At 44.8% G+C, this 21,760-nt stretch overlaps 1 protein-coding gene across 1 annotated transcript; it reads left to right on the top strand.

The window, feature by feature from the left end:
• Window positions 1-10,387: 10,387 nt before the first annotated feature.
• Window positions 10,388-16,240, top strand: ARRDC5 (arrestin domain containing 5). The gene is made up of 3 exons (XM_087764305.1): window positions 10,388-10,637; window positions 14,761-14,940; window positions 15,663-16,240. Exons 1-3 carry the CDS (start codon window positions 10,388-10,390, stop codon window positions 16,238-16,240), a joined length of 1,008 nt encoding a protein of 335 aa, XP_087620431.1.
• Window positions 16,241-21,760: the final 5,520 nt, after the last annotated feature.

Raw genomic sequence — 21,760 nt, 5'->3', positions numbered from 1 at the left:
GTTTCCCTGATAAATGTCTGCTTGCTCATTAACATAGCTGACATTTCCTAACTCTGCTCAGATTTGCAGCCTGAGCTAATCCGCGTCCTTTTTAGTTCATAGGCTAAAGTTCAAATGGAACAAATTTTTTTATCCTATTTGTATGACTGCATATAATTTCCCTCCCTCCTTTATGGTCAGAATAATAGCTTCAAAACCAGAAAAAAAAAACAAAACCCTGAAGCAGTGGAAAGTTCATTTATATTTATTCTGGGACAAAACTGCTTTTTAACTCTGAATACGATTTATTCTTAATCACTTTCACCTTTAGTTCTGCACAGTAGCAGTTCCTCAAATCTGTATTTCTTCCATACTTGGCCTATGCTATAGTTTTACATATGTACCCCATTAAAGCAACAAACATTTTTTCAATGTGTTTAATGAAAACAGATATAGATGCTCACCAGATAATGTGTATTGTTAGAATTAGCAATGTTTTTGACATGGGATGATGACATAATACATCAAACCAAAGCCTGTCTTTAAAGAATGCCATTTATCATGGCCTGAATTTGTAAGGTGTATATCAGAAAATGTTTAGCCTGAAGAAATGAACAGAACTTGAGATTTTTTTTGCTGAAATATTTGCTTCAACACTGTAAATTTTCAGAGAGCAGTAATGAATCAGGTGAATGCTTGATTTCAAGGGCTCCTTGGGACAAGCTAGAATTACTTGCCTAAATAAAAGCTGTACTCAGCTGAGCTATGTCACAGCAGCACGTCTCAGTGCTCTTCTGGGATGGAGGAGCCTGGAGTGTAAGTCAGTCCCTTCTCTGATTCCTTCTTCACTTGCCCAGGAAGGAAGCGCTCAGCCATTACCCCCTGCTCCCTCCTGGTCCAATCCCCACCTTTTCCCTATGCTTCTTTTTTAATCCAATTAAAAAAAGCCATCTGTCCTCCTAGCTGAGTGCCGTAGCCTTGAGCCTAGCCATGCTGTCTTTAGCTCGGTCTCTTTTTTGCCCAGGACACTTGCATTCCTGGATGTACAGTTACCACAAGGCGTGGGGTGGGCAAGAGGAAGGACCCACCATCAACGTGCCCCCCAGGCCCTGTGGTTTGGGTCTTTAAATGTCCTTTAGCAAGTGTCTTTTAGGAGACAGAAAGCTGAATGCTACAGACCAAGGGCCTAGAAACAATAGGTTGTCAGCACTCACGACCCACACAGATTTAGAACTAATCAAATAAGAGAATGACAGCTGATCATGAACTTGCCCATTTCATTTATGGACTGCTAAATCTTTTTGGAAATATTGTCTTACAGGAAAATAATAAACATTTAATGAATGATTTTTAATAAAAAAAAAAATGTCCACATGGGATATAATCTCAGTGTCATTTTTTAACTTACTAAGTAGCTTTCATTCACTGGACTGCACAGTCTTTTGTTAACATCCATGAAAATTTAGAAATGTCGTATTAGTCACTGGAGAGCTCCCATTTTATTCCCCATCTATACTAGAAGCAAATACAGAATTACAAGGGAAACATTAATAAAAAATTGACACTAAGGGCTGCAAGGACTGATACAAAGTGCATTTCCTCATGTACATCAAGAGCTAACAATATAACAAATTCCATATGATTCATGCTTAATATACTGTAGTTTGATTTTTCAAAAAGAACAACATATTTTACACTAGACCTAAAATTGTGTCCATAAATAATAAACCATTCGAAAGCATAAGATCAGTGCAGATGAGCAGAAACAGTGGCATCCTGATGGCTTGTATTATGGTACAGTAGAGTCCCTCCCATGTTTAAGTGATAACAGATAGGTAAGGAACATGGTCCTCCCTTTCTAATCACAAGTGATTTACATTGATATGGAAGAACTAAAGCCCGTGAACCCCACAGAGGGCATGAACTCACACAGGCAGGACAAGTGACCAAGAAGGGAGCTGATTCTGCACCACATTTAAACCAAAGGAACTTACTCCCTTCACCTCTGTGTGAAGGACTTCCCTGCTTTCTTTGAGGGCCATGAGTGGGACAGAAAAGCAAACCAAAGGCTCAGCTTGGGCATTTTTCCTCCTCCGTTTTCCTTTCCCTGCTCTTGCTTTTCTGTGCTCCTGGGATTGATCTGCTGAGGTTCCTGGCAATGTATGCACAATGACTTCACTCATTAGGCTTGTATTGCTTTCGTATTCTCTGACCACTAAACCCAAACCTAACCAAACAAGACACTGAGGAATATCCAGAATGTCTGGAAAAACCAATAGGGCTGTTAAAAGCCAAATATATAGACTATGCATTGCATGAATGAGAGGCAATCTAGAAGAACAACCTCATGCCTGCATAAGCAAAAGTGGCTCATTTTCCATGTAGTGGCATGCTTTTGAGCCTCTTTCTTGTCTCCCAATTATATGCTTGTCAAAGATAGAGCCAGAAGGTCACAACCACTTTACTCTCCTCACTATATAAATCAGCCAACCAAAACTACCACTTCTTAGTGCATTTCAATTATTTATGACCCTAAACCTAGTTGAACAAATACGCTTCTAGGCCTGGATCTGAAAGCTAGAAGAGAAAAAAGCAGCATCACAAATCAATAGAAGTGGGTAACACCAGACTGGGGAATACAGGCTCTCTAAATAGCGAGAAATCTTCCTGGCATGCCTTCATTGGACCACAAGGCATGGGAGGTGTAAGGCATTTGGCTTTCTTCACATTGTTTGAAATGTTCATTGGAAACTGCACTGTCCTGATATATTTTTTAACATGCTGTTTGGATGTACAGCTGAGACACGTGCGCATACATCCCAAATAAATAGACTGGGTTTAACTTGTGTCAGACTAGATGTGCCAGGCAGTTCAGCACCTAGCTCCTGCTGAAGCCTTGATGGGAGCCAAAACAAACATCTCATCAGTTGTCTGACCTGATCTATGTGCTCGGAAAATGTCTTTGCTCACGTCTCAAAAGCAAGGGCTGGAGTCAGTCCTCCCTGTTAGAGGTTTGCAGAATCCAGCAGCCTAAGATTAGGGACCCTGCCACAGCTCCCTGCCCCTGGACCATGCCTCCATGCGCTCTGCTCCCAGAGACATTGCCCCTGGGCCCCCAGGCCACGTACCCACTCAGCAGCTGGTCCGGCTTAGGGCTAGCCAGGGCCATGCACTAACAGTGCACCCTCATCACGCCCCATGCTGGCACCATGAGCACGTGCGACTCCCACCCCTGGTCCACGCCTGGCACTCAGCCCCCACCCATACACACAGGCACACAGCCCAGAGAGCCCTGCACCCTGGAAAATCAGTAGACAAGGAGTTCAGGCAGAAGTCGGGACTGCCAGTGCCTCTTTGCACAGGACCAGCTCCTTTTCTCCCTTTCTCCCATTGTTTTCCCACACTTGTTCCTCCTCAAATCATTGTGATCCTTCCCGTTGCTTACCTCTGCTAAACATCCCATAATAAGTCCTGTGCAATCCCAAAATGCTCTTCCCTGCACCCCAGAGCAAGCCCTGAACCCTTGGGCAGTGGCCTCAGTCTGCGGGGTGACCCAGGGAGTCTCTCTGCTGACCCCCAGTGCTGGGTGTCCCCAGACCCATGGGGCTGGGAAAGCTTTGGGATGAGCGGGGTCTCCTGTCCCTGAGTCCCTGCTGCCATCGTGCCTTCAGGGCTGTGGGGATGAGCCTTTCATGGGCTGGTGGCTCCTGTGAGGCCCCAGGAGGAGCTGGGCAGGGGGTATTGGGGTTCCCACAACCGTGGTGTTCTTTGGGGAGGTGTGTGTGCAGCTTTTGTCATGTAACCCAACAGTCCCTACCGTCCCCTATCCAAGACCATGCTGGGTGACTGTTGGCTCAGAGGGACTTCCAGTTGGATCTCACATGGCTATATGGCTATATCCCATAAGGCATTCTGGAGCAAAGAGCTCTTCTTGGAAGTCAGTTGTAATAAACTCTGTATTGACAAGGAATGGCACTGAAAATTAGCCAGAGAAATCATTCTTGTGTACGTCTCATTGATGTAATGAGTATTTAAAGCGGAATGGAAACTCTTCAGTAGAACAAATATGGTGTCAGGTCCTGCGAAGCTTTCCAGGACAGAACAGGTTGTAGCTAAAGAGTTATACTCTCCTGGACAGCAAAACAGAGTGGAAGGGCTATTCATTGATGCAGTGAGTGTTTTGGACACAGTATTTCAGGTAAAAAACAGAGCAGCTCTATACTCTTTTTCCTGGGAAAGCCCTCACTCCTCCTTGGCTTTGGCAGGAGGACCTACCTCCAAAAAAGACAACCGAACTGTACAATCCAGCTAAGAAGAGGCACCTCAGCCCCCATGCCCACCTGTGACCTGCTGTGGAGATGGGTAGATACTCCCAGGGTGGGAGTCCCCATCTGCCTTCACGGGGCACAGACCAAATTGGGACCTGTAGGGTCCAGCACGTAAAGGCGCAGGGTTTGAATGGACTTTCTGATGGCATTGCAGGGGAAGGAAGTTCTTTTCATGATGTGCCCTGGAGGTACCCACAAACCCTGGTTAGGCAGCACAGGCCCCATCACGGGGTACACAGCCCTGACCAAAAACCTCTGGGACACAGAAAAGAGGGTTGCACACACTCCGCAGGCTCAGCTTAGTGCTGGTCACGGGCTGGACTCTGTCTTTTATGTTTTTCTCACATTAGATACCTGTATAGATGATCAGGCTCATTTCTTGAGCTTTTGTTATGAGGGTTGTTTATGTTAATTGCTGGACTTGGGTTTTCCTTGTTTTATCTCCTCTCATTATGATTGCATAAGCAGCTTCCCTCTGTGTTTCTGTTCACTTTTTGGGGGAATATTGAGGAACATTCCCACTTCAGAACTGGCTGGCTTTGAAACAAACCCCATAAAGCAGTTTGTCAGGAACGGCAACGCGTTCTCCTCTGTGCTCCTAACAAAGTCGCTCACAGCCTGCAGCACGTGAGATGGACAAGGTCTGTGGGCCTGGGGCATGTAGCTCCTCCTGGGCTTGTGCCTTTTGCTGTGGCTGTCCTACTGGTGTTTTGTCCATCCCACTGCTAACACTTTCTGAAATTGAAATAGGCCTATTTATCCACTTGCTTATTTAAATGCAGACAGGCAGAGTGGCTATTTAAAGTAATGGCAGTCAGCAGAACAGATGCTTAGGACATGAGTGCTGGTCTGTCATTAAAAGACCTCCTATGGGATACTGCAGCCCTCTGGAACTTTTTGGCTTATTAATAAAGTTTTGAACTACTGTGTCTCTCTAGCAGGGATAAAATAATGCAAACTTGCTACTGATGCCAAATACTGTAGCCAGCAGCACGTCTTTCTCGTTCCCACTGATGCTTCTGGATCTTTAGACTTCTCTATTTTGGCTCTTGTAGGTAAGTGACTTTGAGCGAAAAGAATGAAATATCTTATGTTGTTGCATATTGAAATCTTAATTTCCTGCAAGTAGCTACAGGTACTCTTGACTTTACCTTGTGATTTCTTAATTATAATAGATGAAATTTTCCACTCTGATTTTCTCTTGTATACTATTTTCTAGATAAGAGATCATTCTGGGTGATTAGATCAATAATTTTAAGGATACAGAATGTATTTGGATGCACACATTTCCTTGAAATGAGCAGCAACTCTGTTTCTAATTTAATGGGGTGATTCTGAAAAATCAGACTTGCAGCTTATTTTTAACAAAGAAATGATTTCCTTTTAGTGAACAAATCATCTGTAACACGGAAAGCTGCAGCATGTAAGCCAGTTCCTTGCTACATTAATTTTCACCAAAAGCAAATCTAGCAGTGTGTGTTCTATATTTCTTTGGTTAATAATGTGAATTAAGTTGCATTTGGTAGATAGAAAGATGTATGTTGCAAAAGTTTCCCAACATCTCACTTAGGGTATAACAAACTGTGCGGAGTTTGCTAGCTTTGTGGCTCCTCTAAGTTTCTGAGCGTATGGTATAAGAAAAATCGATATCTCATTTCTCACATCAGCCAGATGGATAGGCCAGGCAAGGGCTTCAGCCAAGGCTTTGTGCCATTCTGACAGGGAAAAAAAACATGTTTTCCCTATTTCAAGCTCTACTGTTTACAAGCAGCTATTGACAGCTTTGCAGTACTTTCTCCAGGTAAGATCTATCACGGTAGAGCTTTAAAGTATTGCTGGCTCTGCTGTATTTCTTACCCCCCTCAATTGCCAAGTGCAGTTATAAATTCTTAAAGTGGTTTTACTTTTGCATGTGCTCGCTAAATGTTGAGATTAGCCAAGGAATAAAGGAGATGATGTTCTGAATTTACGGTCAGCCTGACTTATGCTGATCCTCACAAAAAAAGGTGTCATGAGATTTTGGCTTACAAAAACATGGCAACTACACTTCCATGCCCTCTGATGAAATTAGTTTCCCTATATGGCTGTATGGCACAGCTCTTTGTGTCTGTTGCAGAAGAAGTTGGTGGAGAACCAACTGGCAGTAGAAACAGTGTGTTTTCCTGCTCTGTGGGTGTCATGGAACACATTAAAATAACAGGTAATTTTTAATACCAGGATTAGGGAGAATACCAGTATAGGTATAAAAAAATATCTTCAAAGTTAGAAGAGAGCTGAAAAAAGTTATATTATGCAATGCACTCACTAATAAAATTAAAAGCATTATTAGTGAGAGCATTGATTTTCTACTTTTACACACAATATATCATAATTGCATCCAAAAAAGAGTATTAAAAGATAATTGGACCTTGTGATTGCCAAGTGAATCACTCATTGTATGGGAATGCCAAATAAGAATTATCCATTTAGCTGTGGTTGGCCATCCCACGCCCAGTGCTTATTACACATTATTTTTTTCCATAGAGAGACACTACTTGGCAAAAAAGCCCTGCATTCATTTGCCTGATTCACGCTCTCTTGTAAAACCTCTGTATTAACAGGGGCTGCGTGTATGAAGAATCCTCCACAACAGTTTCTTCATAGCTATGTCACTGCCTATGAGATGGTTGAGAAGTTGGCTTCAAGAAAGCTAGTGCTAGCATTTAGTGCATCTAAAGCACTATCAGTACAGCCTAATTCCTCTGTAGTACAAGAAATTTAAAATTCAAATGCAGGTACTCCATTTTCCACATGTCACCATCAGGAGACCTACAGAGGCAGCTCAATTCTCAAAGGGAATTTGTGTGCAAATGCAGGCCCTTCATATACTGGTGGAAAGCAGCAGAATACAAATGAGATCTGTGCAACATTTTTATATTAAATCCTCTTAAAGTTCAGACCAGTCCAAGTTCTATGATGAACCCAAGAGCTCAGCCTAGGTCTTCCCTCTGCTTTGCCACATCCAGTTCCTTCAGACCGTGAGGTCTCTGGGGAAGCCAATCCTTGTGCAGACCCAGAGTGACAACAGCCCTACAGTGATGTGTTTTATCACAGCACAACACTGTAAGCTCACTGTAAGCCCTTCCTTTCCCCTTGAGTTTTCAGGTTTAAAATTTTAAACTGAAACCAGGAGGCTCAAACCTAAGGCAATGTTCATGTGAGTCTCAGAGAATGAAAACAGGAGCAAACAATGACACGGTCCTCCCTGATGCCTGGAGAAAACTATGAAACATAGTGGGACTGCATAAAGCTTCTTAAATGAATGAGATAAAGCCATGGAAGCCAGCTTTTGGTTTGCAAAATTAAATATAGTGAGGTATGGCTCCACTTTCCTTTCATTTGTAACTTCTGAAGTGTAGCTGATTCAGACGAAAGGTTCTGTTTTGGCTCATATCAATTGAAAGCTCAAAATCAATGACATCACATATCAACATAGGCGAAGACAGAATATAATGCTCCCTATGGTATCTTTTGAAGCTTACTTTTTTTTAAAAGTATACCGGACTGTTCTTCTGGAAATGGAATTTAAAGATCATTTTGTCAGAGACATCACAAAGTACAAAGAAACAACATTTGCACAACTCACTTTTAGCTGGTCTAACTTCAAGACAGAAATTGGAGTTAAGGAAGGAGCACAAACCATGACATAAAAGCAATGCTTCCTCCTTTCCTGGCTGATTGCATGTTCAGCTTGCACTTAAAATTCTCAGGGGTTGTACAGATTGAGATGAAATATTGGTTTGGTGTAATGACAGCACGGAGATCATAGCTATCAGCTATTTTTGTAAAGCATAAATCAGTGCCTGAGCACCAAACCATGGGAATTTAGTATTAAATTCATATATTATCACTAATTATAATTTTTTACTTGATGATATATCATCACTCATGCAAGTAGCTATAAGCTATTTTTTCCACCCATAACCACACAACTTGTGCACAAGGCAATGACTGCTGAAAACTGTCAAGTATAAATAAGAAAAAAGATATTTTTGTTATTGGTAATTCTGCACCCAGTTAAGAAACTGTTCCTTCTCACTACAACCCAGGGCACTGAACAGTTCCTTTCCCAAAGAGTTTGTTTTTTAACAAGGCAAGGCAAGCTGAGGCTTAGAGAACGAGATGCAGCAGCCAAGAATTGAGACTGAGTGACAGTTTGCATTCAGCCTGTTAATTCAGTGCTTTTTTTTCCTTAAAAAAGAAACACCTGAAACACTGTAAGCAAGGATGGGGTACAGAGGTTGTGAGGGAGAATCTTGACAGCTTTGGAACAAGTGACTAATTAGTATGGAGGAGGAAAGGCTTAAAGTTCAACGTGCTGCTGTGACTTGTTTCCTAAAGTGTTGGCCGTCTTGATTGGTGAATTTTCAGTATTTCTCAGCATGTGCCTTCATCCTCAACCTGCAGCTGAGAACATTGCCTCTGGAATTGGGTTCTGCAGAGCAGGTGCCAGCACTTTCACTCTGGGCTCGCAGCTCATCAGTGGCTCACAGATGTCTGTTGGCATCAGCTGCAGACGTGATCCTCGCTGCAGCCTTTGCTGTAGCCGTCTTCATCCCTGCTCCCCTGGCTGAAGATGTCTTTCTGATCTCCCGTGCTGCATCCTTTTTCTTCCTCTCCCACATCTGTGTGGGTGAGAGCATGGCACACTCATTCAGTCCAAGTGTCCAACAGCATCTGAGGTCTATCTCAGATCAGCCTTACAGCATTTTGGGGTGTTTTTTGGAAGGAATATGTCTTTGCCCTTAATATTATAATTGAGTTGCAACAGATCAAGCTAGCTGGAATTGCTCTGATATGACAAAGAGGATTTCAGGAGACAAAGTGGGCTGAGCTTCATCTCAGTCCCTTGCCTTTAGCCATGTTCACCAAAGCGTCCTAAATTACAATAAAATCTTGCCAATCATCCTGCATTGGTGACTGAGAGCCCACTGGCTTCAGCCAGACCTGCACGACCTCACTGCCCAGAGGGGCGGTGGCGGCCACTTGCCTGCCCTGCTTTCCTCAGATCTCACTGACACTTGCTGTAGTCTTCTGGCCACCACTTATGCTGGCAATATCAGCCACATCTACTACGCACTGCTAGTAGTTTGCTGTGGGGAAGTTTGCACAGCTGCTTCTTGGTAGCATGCCCAGATAACAATGGCTGAAGTGGTGGTGAGGTGAGTGTGCACAGTGGGTGTGAACACAATACATAAAACTGTGTATTCTGGAAAGGTGGTTGCCCAAAACTGGTAACACCACAAGGAAAGTAGGAATGGTGAAGTTTACTTGAGACAACCGTCAGCTGAATTAAACAGTAGACAGGGGATTACCAGGAGACTTATGAGAGTAGAGTCAGCCTGGAAAGAAATCTCAAGGAAGTGTGAGAAGTTGTGACCCGGGACGAGACCCATGAGCGGGATGAGGGAAAAGACAGCCACCAAAGCCAGGGCTGGGGCTGCCAGGAGCAGCCAGCTGCTGCCAGATGGTGTGAGCAGCCTGCGTGCACCCAGCACGCTGACCCTCATGGGGTGCAGTGCCGCAGTGTGTGGGGGGGCTTGTGGGGTGTGTTCTCACTGGTGAATGGGTTACTGAGTAGGGTACACGTAGAGCCGCCACGTCTGCCCAAGGAGAGGTGCATGAGTTGGGGAACCAGCACCCCAGAGGAGGTGGGTGTACCTAACCATGCATGTGTGTGTGTGTGCATGCTTAGAAGTTTTGGGGATTACTCATGGAAAGTGTGTTTAGAAATTTCCAGGTGTTTATCAACATTTGCTAAGTGTCTTGAATTGTGGTTTATCTGCTGTGTTGGTGATACCGTTCTTAAACGTGTTGTTGAGTGCTTGTCAGTTAGTTAGGTGCTGCTAATAATCAGATAAATGGCTCCGATCCTCTCTGGCATAGCTTGGAGAGCTGAGCTTTCTCCCTGTGGGGCATGCTCCTTGCCTGTCCCCCATGCCATAACCTTACAAACCATGGTGTTATGGGATGGGGTCAGAAATATGACCTTGTAATCCAACCTTCGGACCCCAGCAGCACCCAGCTCCTGGTCTTCCCTCATGTTGACAGTGAGAGCAATTAACCTGGTGCTGCCTGAGACTGAGGTGTATTTGGCGGGCTCCAGCATAGACAGGCAACTGGTTCTAAACCTCAGGAGTACCCTGGTGGACCCTGTTGTGAAGGTGGAGCTTGTGGGAAGAGGCTTCCTGAGGTGGCTTGAGGATAATCCCGAACTGGGCTACAACAAGAATACGGCTTGCACCAACCAGGCTGTCTACATCTCCAAAGCTAAGAATTTCCACATAGAGGGTAAAACACTGGAACGAGGCGCTGGTTAACTGAACAGCATCTTAGCATTGGGCTTGGGAAGCTGCAGTCAGACCTTTTCCAGTGGGGAGGAAGCCTTCGTCTTGCCAATGTCCATGTGGTCTGTTTCTATCCCATGGCATACTCCTTTTTGCTACATCATATGGCAATCAGGGCTTCATGATGAACAGTAGCATTCTGGTACAATCAGCAGTATGTGAGAGTGGGAGCAGTCCCCCACGAGTTGGTGACCGTATCTGTGAAGTGAACATTTGTTGCACAGAAATCTATCACAACGTGTCTAGGAGCAGGTAGGAAACCTTTAGTCACAAGCACATCACTGAAAAGTTCTTTGGTCATCTAAAATGCTTACCTTCAGCGTTCTTGTTGACTTACGTGCCAGCAAGTATCCGCTGGGTATACAGGCTTTGTTGTATTTGCAACTGTAGTAAAGGCATTATTAAAGATACTGCTGTACCTTTACTGAGAGACAAGAAAAATGTGAGACATACTGAAAACACCTGCAAAAGTGTGATTATTTCACCGACTCACAGAATCACAGAATGGTTGAGGTTGGAAGGGGACTCTGGAGGTCATCTGGTCCAAGCTCAAGCAGGACCACCTAGAGATGGTTGCCCAGGACCATATCCAGACGGCTTTTCAATTTCTCAAAGGAAGGAGACTCCACAACCTCTCAGGGCAACCTGCTTCCCAGTGAAAAAGTGTTTCCTGATGTTCAGAGTGAACCTCCCATGTTTCAGTTTGTGCCCGTTGCCTCTGGTCCTGTCACTGAAAAGAGCCTGACTCCCTCTTCTTTCACCTTCCCTTCAGATATTATACGACCCAACATGCACACACATAAATGCAGAGCTAACTATTAAAATGAACAGATTTATTAAAAAGAGTAAAGTCAGTGGGATGCAGTGACCACCTGAAACAGTGGATTATTCCAGGGGATGCTTAAAGCAAATGGAAGCCTCCTAGGAGATGCACTCCCCTTTCTCAGCTCCTCTTTCTTAGGGTCTGTTGGGAATCCTGAAAATTTAGTCTACAGAACATAGGTGTTCACTGCCCTAGGTTAGTATTGAAGTTAGACTGTGGCAATGTGTGGAAACTGTGCTTTTGAGCTATGACCTGCAGTGGTCAGGCTTCATTTCCTTCCAGACTTGAAGGCTCTACCTTGTCCAAAGGTCATTTTCCCCTTACACATGCATTAGAGTCTTAGCCTTGACGTATTCCTGTAGGCTACCAGATGTTACAGCCCTGATAGAAAAGAGGGAGAAAGGCTGCGTGCTGGAAAAATTATTTTTGCCATTATAAGAACAAGTACCTGTAAAGCACCTCAGTTCTAGGTCTTTTTGGTTAAAGTTCAAATTGGTGTTGCTTAAAGACACACTGGAATGCGTATTCTGCCACCTACACATATATACCTGTTTTCAGAAGAGTTGAGCACCCACATCCATCAAGACTTGCCAATGCAGTACAGTTTAATAACAGATTTTTACTACTGTAACTCAGTCTTTTTCCTCCTTTTCCAGTCTTGATTACGTCTCTATAGAAGTGCTCTAACAAGTTTGAGAAAGCCATTTTTAAACATGAAAGAAGATACAGACCTGACCCTTCTTACCCCAAATACTCTGTGTGCCCCACTGATGTTGGCATACAAGGATTGTATGCTTGAACAGATTGTTGCCTGTGTCAGCTTTTGACACTCAGCTGCTAATATGCTCTTGATAGCATGTTACTATCTGGTATTTGATCTTCCCACATGCCCTACTTGGGTCACATCTGATGTCTCTGTAAGAAGTGAATCCAGGTGCCTGCTGACATATTTCTTTTTAACCCTGGTATGCCCCGCCACCGCACAAGAAACTCAGTATTGTCTCTCTGTGAGATAAAGACTGCTGGAGGAACTGACTCCTGGCAGTCATTGAATATGACTGATAACAGCTCTAGGATAATTAGATCCAGAAAAGAAAAAGACGAGTTTCAGTGCTACCTCTTTGTACTTCCCCCACAGCTGCAGCCATCATCTCCACTGAACACTTTTAAGACTCGCTGAGCACTTTTAAGACTCAGCTGCACAGGGTGCTGGGCCATCTCATCTAGACTGTGCTCTTGCCTAGGAAGGTTAGATCAGATGATCCTTGAGGTGCCTTCTGACTTGATATTCTATGATCTCCCTTGCTGGGAAGTACAAGATGGAGCACTTTTTGAATTAAGTAACAAAATAAATTATCTGGAATTGACTTAAATTTTTCAGTGTGACTGAAGTTCCCAGGTTCTGCTGACCACCAAGACATGTGGTATCCCCGGCTGCCTCTGGGGAGCTAACTCTTGGGAGCACTCTTCCACCCCTGCAGCTGCTAGGAAACTTTCTACAGTGTAATTAATTCTGTTGTATGGTTTCAGGGGAACAAGGTTTCTAGAGCCCACGCAGAGGGCAGCTGCTTCTGTGCAATGGGACTCACATCCAGCAGCCATGGGGAGCCAGGGAGAGCAAATGTACCTTTGCTTCCAGGGTGAAATCAGGGACATTGTTTAAGGCCACCGTCCTTTTGAGTCCGAGGGCCTGTGCAGAAGGTTAAGCACAGCTTAGCAAGTGGGCACAATTCAAAGAAGTCTCTTTAGAAGTGATGCAAAACAAGCCAGAGAAAGTGGGATTAAAGCTGTACATACAATGAAATAAGTATCTGCAAGCCTTTTTGCACCACAGGGCCTACTTCAGCCCTGCAGACAAAGCCAGGCTCTCAGGCCATACCTGCAGCAGGGACTGAGAAATGTGAACTCTTTCAGTAAATCCCTACTCTGTGCCTGGGCTGCAAAACAGACCACTTACACCAGGGCCCAACTGCAGATCATTCCAGGAGGGGAACACTGATTTCTTTCAAGGTTAAACTGCAGATCTGCTCACAGTTCAAATTCCTTCCTTATACCAAAACAAGAACATTGCCAACATAACTTAAAGACAACATTGTGTAACTTAAGGCCCTGGGAATATCAGGTTTCTACAAACTGTCAGAATAGAGAACATGACTTTCTTATATTGCAGTTATCTAAGAGGCTGAGGAATTTTAGTTTCCTCCCTTTCAGATTGTTTTAGGCATTTTTTTTTTCTTCAGAGTTACAACTCTGATTGATTGAAAATGCTGTTATGCCATCTGGTAAATCTCCCATGCTGTGAGGAATCAATATCCAGGCTCTTCTGCCAACAAGAATATCCAGTTTAGATTATTAAAACTTGAGGCATCGTTGAGTTCATCTGCAAAAGGATGCAGTTAGCAGGACAAAATTCTAGCACTCTCGCATCCCCTAACAGTGTTTTCAAAGTGAAGTTTTGGCACAAGCTGCTAGGAGGAAGGAAAGCTTAAGTCTGGATGATAAACTGCCAGCAGATACATGTGTTTAAAATAAACAGGTCTTGGATGAAGAAAAAAGTCAAGAGCTGGTCTTATCTGGCCAAACTTATCCTTGCATAGGTGGGATAGTCTTTCATTACAGGCAGTGGGACGTCACCCACAAAAACCTGAGTTTGATTAAGAGGAAGTGGCACAGAAGCAAAGGCATTTAAAGGAATGAGTGAGTTGGAAATCATATGAGTGAGTATGAAAATCATAATTTTCCTGTCTCACAGTTGTGCAGAGAAGGTGTCAAATATTATTTTTTTTGTGAGTGGGGGTCTTTTGCACAGGCAAAACAAAAGTTTCGGATCATATGCACAGGTGTTGTAGACAATGATAAAAGAGGAGTGAGAGTTATTACACTGCTTTACTCCCAAAAAGCCTATTAGTCCTTATTTGGAAAGTTAAAAGTCTGTGGTGTCCCATTTTGATAAGTGAAAATGCTAAACAGTTTGTGAGGAGCTGCAGGTTTGCTGACCTTGTGTTAAAATGAGGCAGATTAGCAGTTCTCAAGTCTGCCGACTGGTAGGGGTCCATGCATCCAGCAGCTGACCTGCAGGGGCGATGCACAGTCCACCCCATACTATGCCTTTATGGCACTTTGGGTGCAATACCAGATGGTAAGGACACTTTGGATTCTGGGAGAAACATCAAGGTTTCCATAAGGTACAAACATCCTAAACATTTAAAAGGCTTCTGACAGCAGCGTGTTGTTTGGCTTTCAGATGGCTGGCCAGATACTGGGCTCCACACCTTTGACTTCCACTTCAGCTTTCTTCCAAGTATCCCCTCCACATTCACCAGCAAAATTGGCTGCATCTCCTACTTTGTTCAAGGGACTTGCTGCAGCTGCCAAATTGTCTTGGCTAAAGAGGAGAGATGTTTACTGTTGCAAGGAACTGCTGGTGACCACAGAAGACATGTGAAAGACACAGTAAGGGGAACAAGCTATCTGAGCTGGAGACACAAAGACCTACCCTATTCTGATCCAGAGCTGTAACTGTTTGCTACTGAGTGTCTATGAACTTTTAGCTCTGAGCTTCCTCCTTTTAGCATTCAAATGACACTTCTATATCTTCTGCCATCTTTGTCCTAGGGCTTGCACCGAGATGTTTCTTTTCTAGCGTACAAGGTGCATTGTAAGACTTCAAGATTGACATGTAGGGAGCGCTTTGAGATCCAGGATGAGGGAAAAGGGATGTTATTCTCTTGCTTTGGAGTTGAAGCCTTGGGCAAGCATCACCAAATAGGAGGTGCCTTTTTTACCGAACTCTACCTAGACTGGGACAGTCAGTCAAAGGTCATCAAGACAACTAGAACATGATGATTCTAATAATTTTGTGGCCTCCCTCTAAATTTGGTCATGGAGAGATAAGGGTGACAATGTTTACATGTGCACACATGAATTCTTTGCATAGATGCTCAGGAGGACTGTGATAATTCAGGCATGTCGCATTTGGTGCAGCAAGGAAGACTGTCCTCTGGGTTAATGGTGGGGCTTGTGGGGAGAGTTGAGTAGCCTCAGCTGTTGCGTTAGGAGTTTATGTGTGTGGTGTTTGAGAATCACCCCGTATCCACCAACAAGAACTCACTGTGCTTTGCCTTTCCACTCACCCTCTCCATGCAGGCCCCACTGGTGATGGAAGCTTGGAAGGATGTAGTTTATTTCTGCTGCTTCAGTCATGGCTCTGTGATCCTTTGGAGAAAAACATATTTCGCCCCGGTGACACCACTGTCTTCATGACAGATATTGCCAACAGGACATGCAAGTATGTTAGAAAGGTCATTTTTGCTGTACACTGCATTGTCCTGTATAGTAGCAGCAGGGGAGAACAACGCTCCTTGGAAGACCAAAGCGAAGTGATGAGGTTGGAGTCCTGGACAGACATGGCTTCCTTTGAGGCCATGAGAGTTACCAGTGCGCTGGTTCTGCTGAAACCCATGCCTGTCACCAGTGCTCTTATGGAAAATAAAATCAGGGCATTCAAGCACGAGCTGGTAGGCACCTCTGGCCTTCCTTCTACCACATCCACCATCGTGGGAAGGGTGCCCATCATCATAGCAGCCACACCGGAGCATTTCTCTGTGGAGCAGAACACCATGACTCTGCATGAAGATGAAGGTGGCATCTCAAAGGGGGTTAGCCTTCACAGAGACATTTCTGACATTGACCCAGGAGCATTTGGCAGCAGAGCCACGGAATAAAACATTTTTCTGCAAAATCCATGCACATTAGCTGTGTGCTTTCATAGGAGGAGCCTGCTTTTGCAGAGATGCACCAGTGATTCCCAAAACAGGAGGAGTAAAGCTAGCCAAAGCCCAAGGTCAGGAAGGCACAGAAGGGGAGCCTGTAATTCTGTTAAACTGACCCTTGATAACTAGATAAGGCAGAGCAGGAGACTCAGTAGTGGCCTAGGCAGAGAGGGGACACTTTGCAGGCCCACCGGATGGCCATGCTCCTGTCCATGGGAAAACAGCCCACCGTAGCCTTATCTAAAGGTATGAGGCAAACGTGCAGACCCTGGTGGGAGTGCAGAACAAGCGGTTTGAAAGCCAGCTGTGAGACGGGCCAGATGCCTGGCAGAAGGCAGACTGCTTGCCGCAAGGGGACCTGTGGGAGCTGCTCTCAGCGTGGCAGGGTGGGTGACTGCAGGGCCTGGGAGACCCCTGGGGTGAGGAGAGCAGCCAGGCAGCTAAGGGACAAGCAAGAGCTGTGGCTGCTGAGGCAGAGGGAGGGCAACCGGCTGAGAAAGCAACAGTTACCCAGCATCGCCCCTGCAATGAGAGGCAAAGAGCAGACACCAGCTCTGCTCCACTGTCACCCGCAGGTAAAACTGTGGGTCAGCTCCATGCAGAGCACACCTTCAGCGAGCTGGCAGGTCGTGTGGTGCTGGGGGGAGGCTGAGACAGCAGGCAGTCATCCTGCCAAGCAGGACTGGGGCAGGCCAGAGAAGCAGCTGGTCCCGGGGACATGATGTGCGTGTGGCCCACGCTGCAACCACATGCGCATGTATGTGTCAGTGTAGGTGACCAGAAGGTTTTGGGGTTAGAAGGGTGTTTAGGATTTTAGTGGTGTTCATTAACAATTGCTAAGTGTCTAGTAATGTGGTTTATCTGCTGCATTGCTGGTATCGAACCTGAATGTAAAGTCCACCAATTGCTGGTTGGTTAGGTGCTGTTGAATAAATCACTCTGATCCCCCGCGGGCTCCCGCCGTGTCCCCAGGCTTTCTGGGGGGCACGTGGAGGGCAGCTGGCCTCTGTCACCCCTTGGCCCAACCTCGGTCCCACAGCAGGGCTCTTGCAGCAGTCATCTGGTGGGACTCACCTATCTGCACAGCCATGGCCTCAACTGACACCCACAGGCAAGCAGCACCTCCCATCCTGCACCCCTGCGTCTCCACATTTTGTTCCATGGGAAGGGCGGTGAGGAGCGGAGAAGACGAGCTGAAGACCAGTGGGTGCCCCTGGGCCCCCTTCCCAACATCTGTTCCTGCACTCAGTGGCCCTTATAGGACCAAGAAACTACCATCCACCCCTGCGGCTTGGCCCCACTAAACACCTGCGTGCATCTCAGCACCCCCCACCTCCAGCCCACCCCCTGTGCTTTTGCACCATTGCCTTCTGGCATGCCATCTTTGGCACGATCCAAAATCCTTTCCTGGTCTCCAGACCAAAATAGCCATTGCCAGCCAGGCTGGAAGCAAAGAGCCGTGCTGGCATCCCACTCCTGCTGCACTGAGGACCCCGTGCCAGGGGATGCTGCGTCTCACCCACACTGAAGTACGCTGACACCAGCAGGAGACAGAGGTTTCACAGATGAAATGCATGGGCAAAAGAAACTTTTCTGTCTGTGCCCCATAAAGTAATGGGATAGAAGACGCAGGGTGTGGCCTCACTCCACCTTCTTGCCCCATCACCAGACTGGGGCCGAGGCATGGGGTGCCACCTCTCCTGGTGCCAGGTGCTCGTTGTTGGGAGAGACACCTCATTGCTCCGCAGCCAGGCCCCCTGGCTTGCAGAGGGCCCCAGCTTGCTCCTCCCACTTCTGGAGACTGCTTAGAAATGAGATTACACTGACCAACTTTAATTTACAGCAGTAGCAGGTCTGTTAGTGGTGATTTACTTACATATGCTTTAGGCAGCAGATTGCCAGGCAGCCCCAGCCCAGGGTCTGCACGTCCACAGCTATCTCCATAGCTGCCCAGGCACGTGGCCGGTGCCATGCGGCATGACATATTGAGGGAGCACAGTGTTTCTCCCACCACCTGCCTTTCACCATTCCCTGTGCGTGCACAGATTGACCTTGATTGGCAAAACACCCCAGCCTGGCTGTGCAGACTCTGAGACATAGCACAGCACTTGTCATGTTCTGCTGCTCACACGCGCTCTCACCGGGCTAATATTTCCCCTCATCATGTCCCTAAAAATAGTATTTATCACAATGACACTGGCAGGGCCCTTTCACATCTCAGACGAGACTGTATATCAGGATGCTACGTGCAGAATCCCATTACAAATAGATTGTTGTTTTACAGGTCTCCCTGTTTCATCGCTCAAGCAAAAATTAATGCACTCACAGCGTACATGACAGGAACAGGTTAGAAGAATATTCTTCACTGCTTGTCTTTTGAACTTCCAGCATTGCTTCTCAGTGACACTTGATACAGCTGAAGGAAAAACACAACCCAGTATAAATTCTGAAGTTGCCATCACATAAACACTGGCAGTCTTTGCATTTACTATGAATCGGAATTTAACTACTTCCTTTTTGCGAAATATCGTTTGCAAAGAAACAATAGGATGTTGACATTTGGGGGGATAAAAGAGCAGCTTTGTAACTTCTTTGCATGTTACTTGCTGTGATTTGAAGCACTGTTGAGGACCCTTTTCCACACTCCACACCCAGACTGAGAGCAGCAAACTCAGGAAGGCAGTTGAGGAAGAAGGGAGGTTTTCCACTTCTCTTTATGGTCACCCTGCAGGCATTTTCATGGCAGGAGACAACGGGTGTCTGATGCTAGCAAAACTGCCTTCTGATTTCAAAAGCTTCATTTCTCCAGATGGAATATAAACCAGGGTGAAATACGCCTAATCCTGTTCCTGGAATGTTTCATGCAGTGTCTGTGTGTGTGTGAATCTCATGAAGCAAATAAAACATTTGACAGCAACAAACTAGAAAGGCCAAAGTCCTAATAAAATAGACAAGCAGTGGGATACTTGACTTCTGTGAACTTGCGCAAGTGATTTCATGTCTTAGCATTTTAATTTTCCTTTCTAGCTTTTGCACATCTTTTGTATTGCAAATTCTTCAAGCAGTTCCTTTCCTATCTTTATAGCCTTACTTGTCTAAGGCACTTACATACTACTGTGGTATAAATAGTAACAAGAGCAATACGATGAGTGGGTAGTTTGAGTAAAGTACATTTTTCCAGCAGACCACAGAAGGTGGAGCAGGTGGAGCAGAGAGGTCTCTAGGAAAGCTCCTGTCAACTGCCTGGTTCACTTCTCCGAAGAGACGGTGGATATTTTGTGATGTAAAGTTGGAGCCATCAAAACACCAGGTGGGACATTTGGGCTATCCATGTTTATTCCTTAATCTGCCTTTTGCAAGGTGCTAAAATACACCCAAATTAACTAGATGCCTTTGAAATCTAGTCAGACCAGTATTACACTGTGTCTTTGTAACACTCCTTAGAGCAATAGGGCTAAATGTTCAGGTGCAGTGACCTTAAACAGTCGTATAACTCACGTGGACCTGAGCTGGTACCTTTGGATGGCCCTGCGTGAATTTCATGAATCTGTTAGCACAGACCTGTTGCTAACTAAGGACCTGTCATTGCGCTGTCTTACATGGTATAAGTATCGCCTGGGCTTCAAAATTGAAAAAAACCACCCCCTCTTTTAGGTGCAACAACACACATTTCCATGGAAGTTTCATTAAGTACTGCACACTAAGCCTACCCATAGTTGATAGGTTCAACAAATAATTATTTTGGCCCTCGGAGGCAGACTTGCTGTGAAAATGGAGCAGGAGGTTACTGTCGACTTCTGCTGCATCTGCTCTAGCTGCATTTATATAAATAACAAACTCTTTAGACCTTGGAATCAATATTCTTTTTTATTTTTTCTTTTTGAATGAACAATGCCTGAAGTCTCTCCAAGACCCAATAGGAAAGAGTTTGATCTCTGCCCTCTTTGGGATTATTTCTGAGGAGTAGCTTTTCTGTGGAGCTGGTGGGATTTGTGCAGGTCAGAAGTGCTGGAAAGGGTGGAAAGGGAGTAAAGAGATGGCACACATGAAGGGAAAATGGCTATATTATCTGCTCACAATTTAATTTTAAACTTGCACAGATTTTGGAAAATGTTCCATTTTTGTATAATTTCATGAAGCAAAAATAGGAATTTTTCTCTTTCCAGTAACCATGGAAACAGAAATAATGATTACTGGAAGCTATCTGTACTTGTGGGATCAGGTTTACGTTATTGCTGGATGACACAGAAGTTAAGCCACGCATGCATCCTCAGTAGTGTTGCCTGGCAAGGCTGCCACAGCCGACAGGGAATGAACCTCACAAAGGTCCTCAAACATCTGGAGCAGCTGGAGCCGCTGCAGTTCTGGAATATATTAATATTAACTCTAGCTGCTGTTGGCTCAAGCTATACCTGCTTCCAGCAAATGATTTTATAAATGATTAAATACTGAAACTGTGACCATGTCTGAGTATGTGTTTGGTAGTCCAGAAGACTTAGTAGCCACCAGCACATCAACTCCCTTTATATCCCCTTAAATCTCTCAAAGGAAAGGTCAGCAAGGCATGCAGTGTCTCAAAAGCAGTCACCATCAACATTTATCTCTATTTAAAGGAGGGACAGTCCTTGGATACTTTTTTTTAAAGCTGTTTTTGAATAAGATAGTCTCTTATTACCTAGTTCCTCTGCCTTTGTCTTTCTGTCCTTTAAAATTACACAGGCTCTGCAGATAAGCTACTGCTTTAAGACACAAACGTGGATTAAATTGTATTGATTTTTTTGATCTTTGTACATTCATCCTCTCCTTTACTGCTTAAACCCCCTGCTTTTCTGCAAAGTTGTCAGTCTCCCTTTCACATTTCTTTACGCAATCTGCCACCTTCCCAGACAAGAACTTGAATGGGGCCAGCTTTCTTCTGATTGTCTCTGCTAGATTTGCTGGGAGGGAAGGGCTCCTGAGTTGCACTAGCTAGACCTTAATTAAAACAAAACAAACTGCTGACCGGCCGAGTCTTCATCCACATTACACGCAAGCATTGGTTTCTAATCTGTTTTTCCTTTTGGAGACCAGTTCTAACACTCTTGTGTGTGCAGACATACACGGGGCCAGAAATGGAAAATCAATACGAATGGAAGTCCGAGAAGAAAGAAGTCTTTTTTTCAGTTAATCTAAATGATTTTTCAGTTAATAAAGATCACAGTATGGTTGTATAGATTAATGACTCGGGTAATGCATAAGTTCAGTTATTCAATTTGTTTCCTACTGACCACTCCAAAGAGGTTTTCCAAAAATGTAATAATCCATTCTATTAATGGGTGCTACTGTTTCGTCGAGATGAAATATAATAAAGTATGACTCTTTCATGAGTAATTTTAAACATTCACTTAGGGTAATTGATTACATGAGCCAATGATTGCAAATTGAAGAGATAATTGACTTCTTCAATATGCAAATACAGTACCAGGCAATAAA

This window comes from Nipponia nippon, unplaced genomic scaffold, assembly GCF_047370975.1.
Source record: "Nipponia nippon isolate SJK-2023a ecotype South Korea unplaced genomic scaffold, ASM4737097v1 scaffold_3, whole genome shotgun sequence".
In the NCBI taxonomy this organism is placed as follows: domain Eukaryota; kingdom Metazoa; phylum Chordata; class Aves; order Pelecaniformes; family Threskiornithidae; genus Nipponia; species Nipponia nippon.
Note: the sequence above shows the minus strand (reverse complement) of the source record. Positions and strands in the feature narration are given on the sequence as shown.

Coding starts and splice junctions, on each gene's coding strand:
- ARRDC5 (XM_087764305.1), top strand. CDS start 10,388: ATGTTGACAGTGAGAGCAATTAACCTGGTGCTGCCTGAGACTGAGGTG. Junction 10,638..14,760: donor TAAGAATTTCCACATAGAGG/GTAAAACACTGG, acceptor TTTGGCTTTCAG/ATGGCTGGCCAGATACTGGG. Junction 14,941..15,662: donor ACTGTTGCAAGGAACTGCTG/GTGACCACAGAA, acceptor CTCTCCATGCAG/GCCCCACTGGTGATGGAAGC.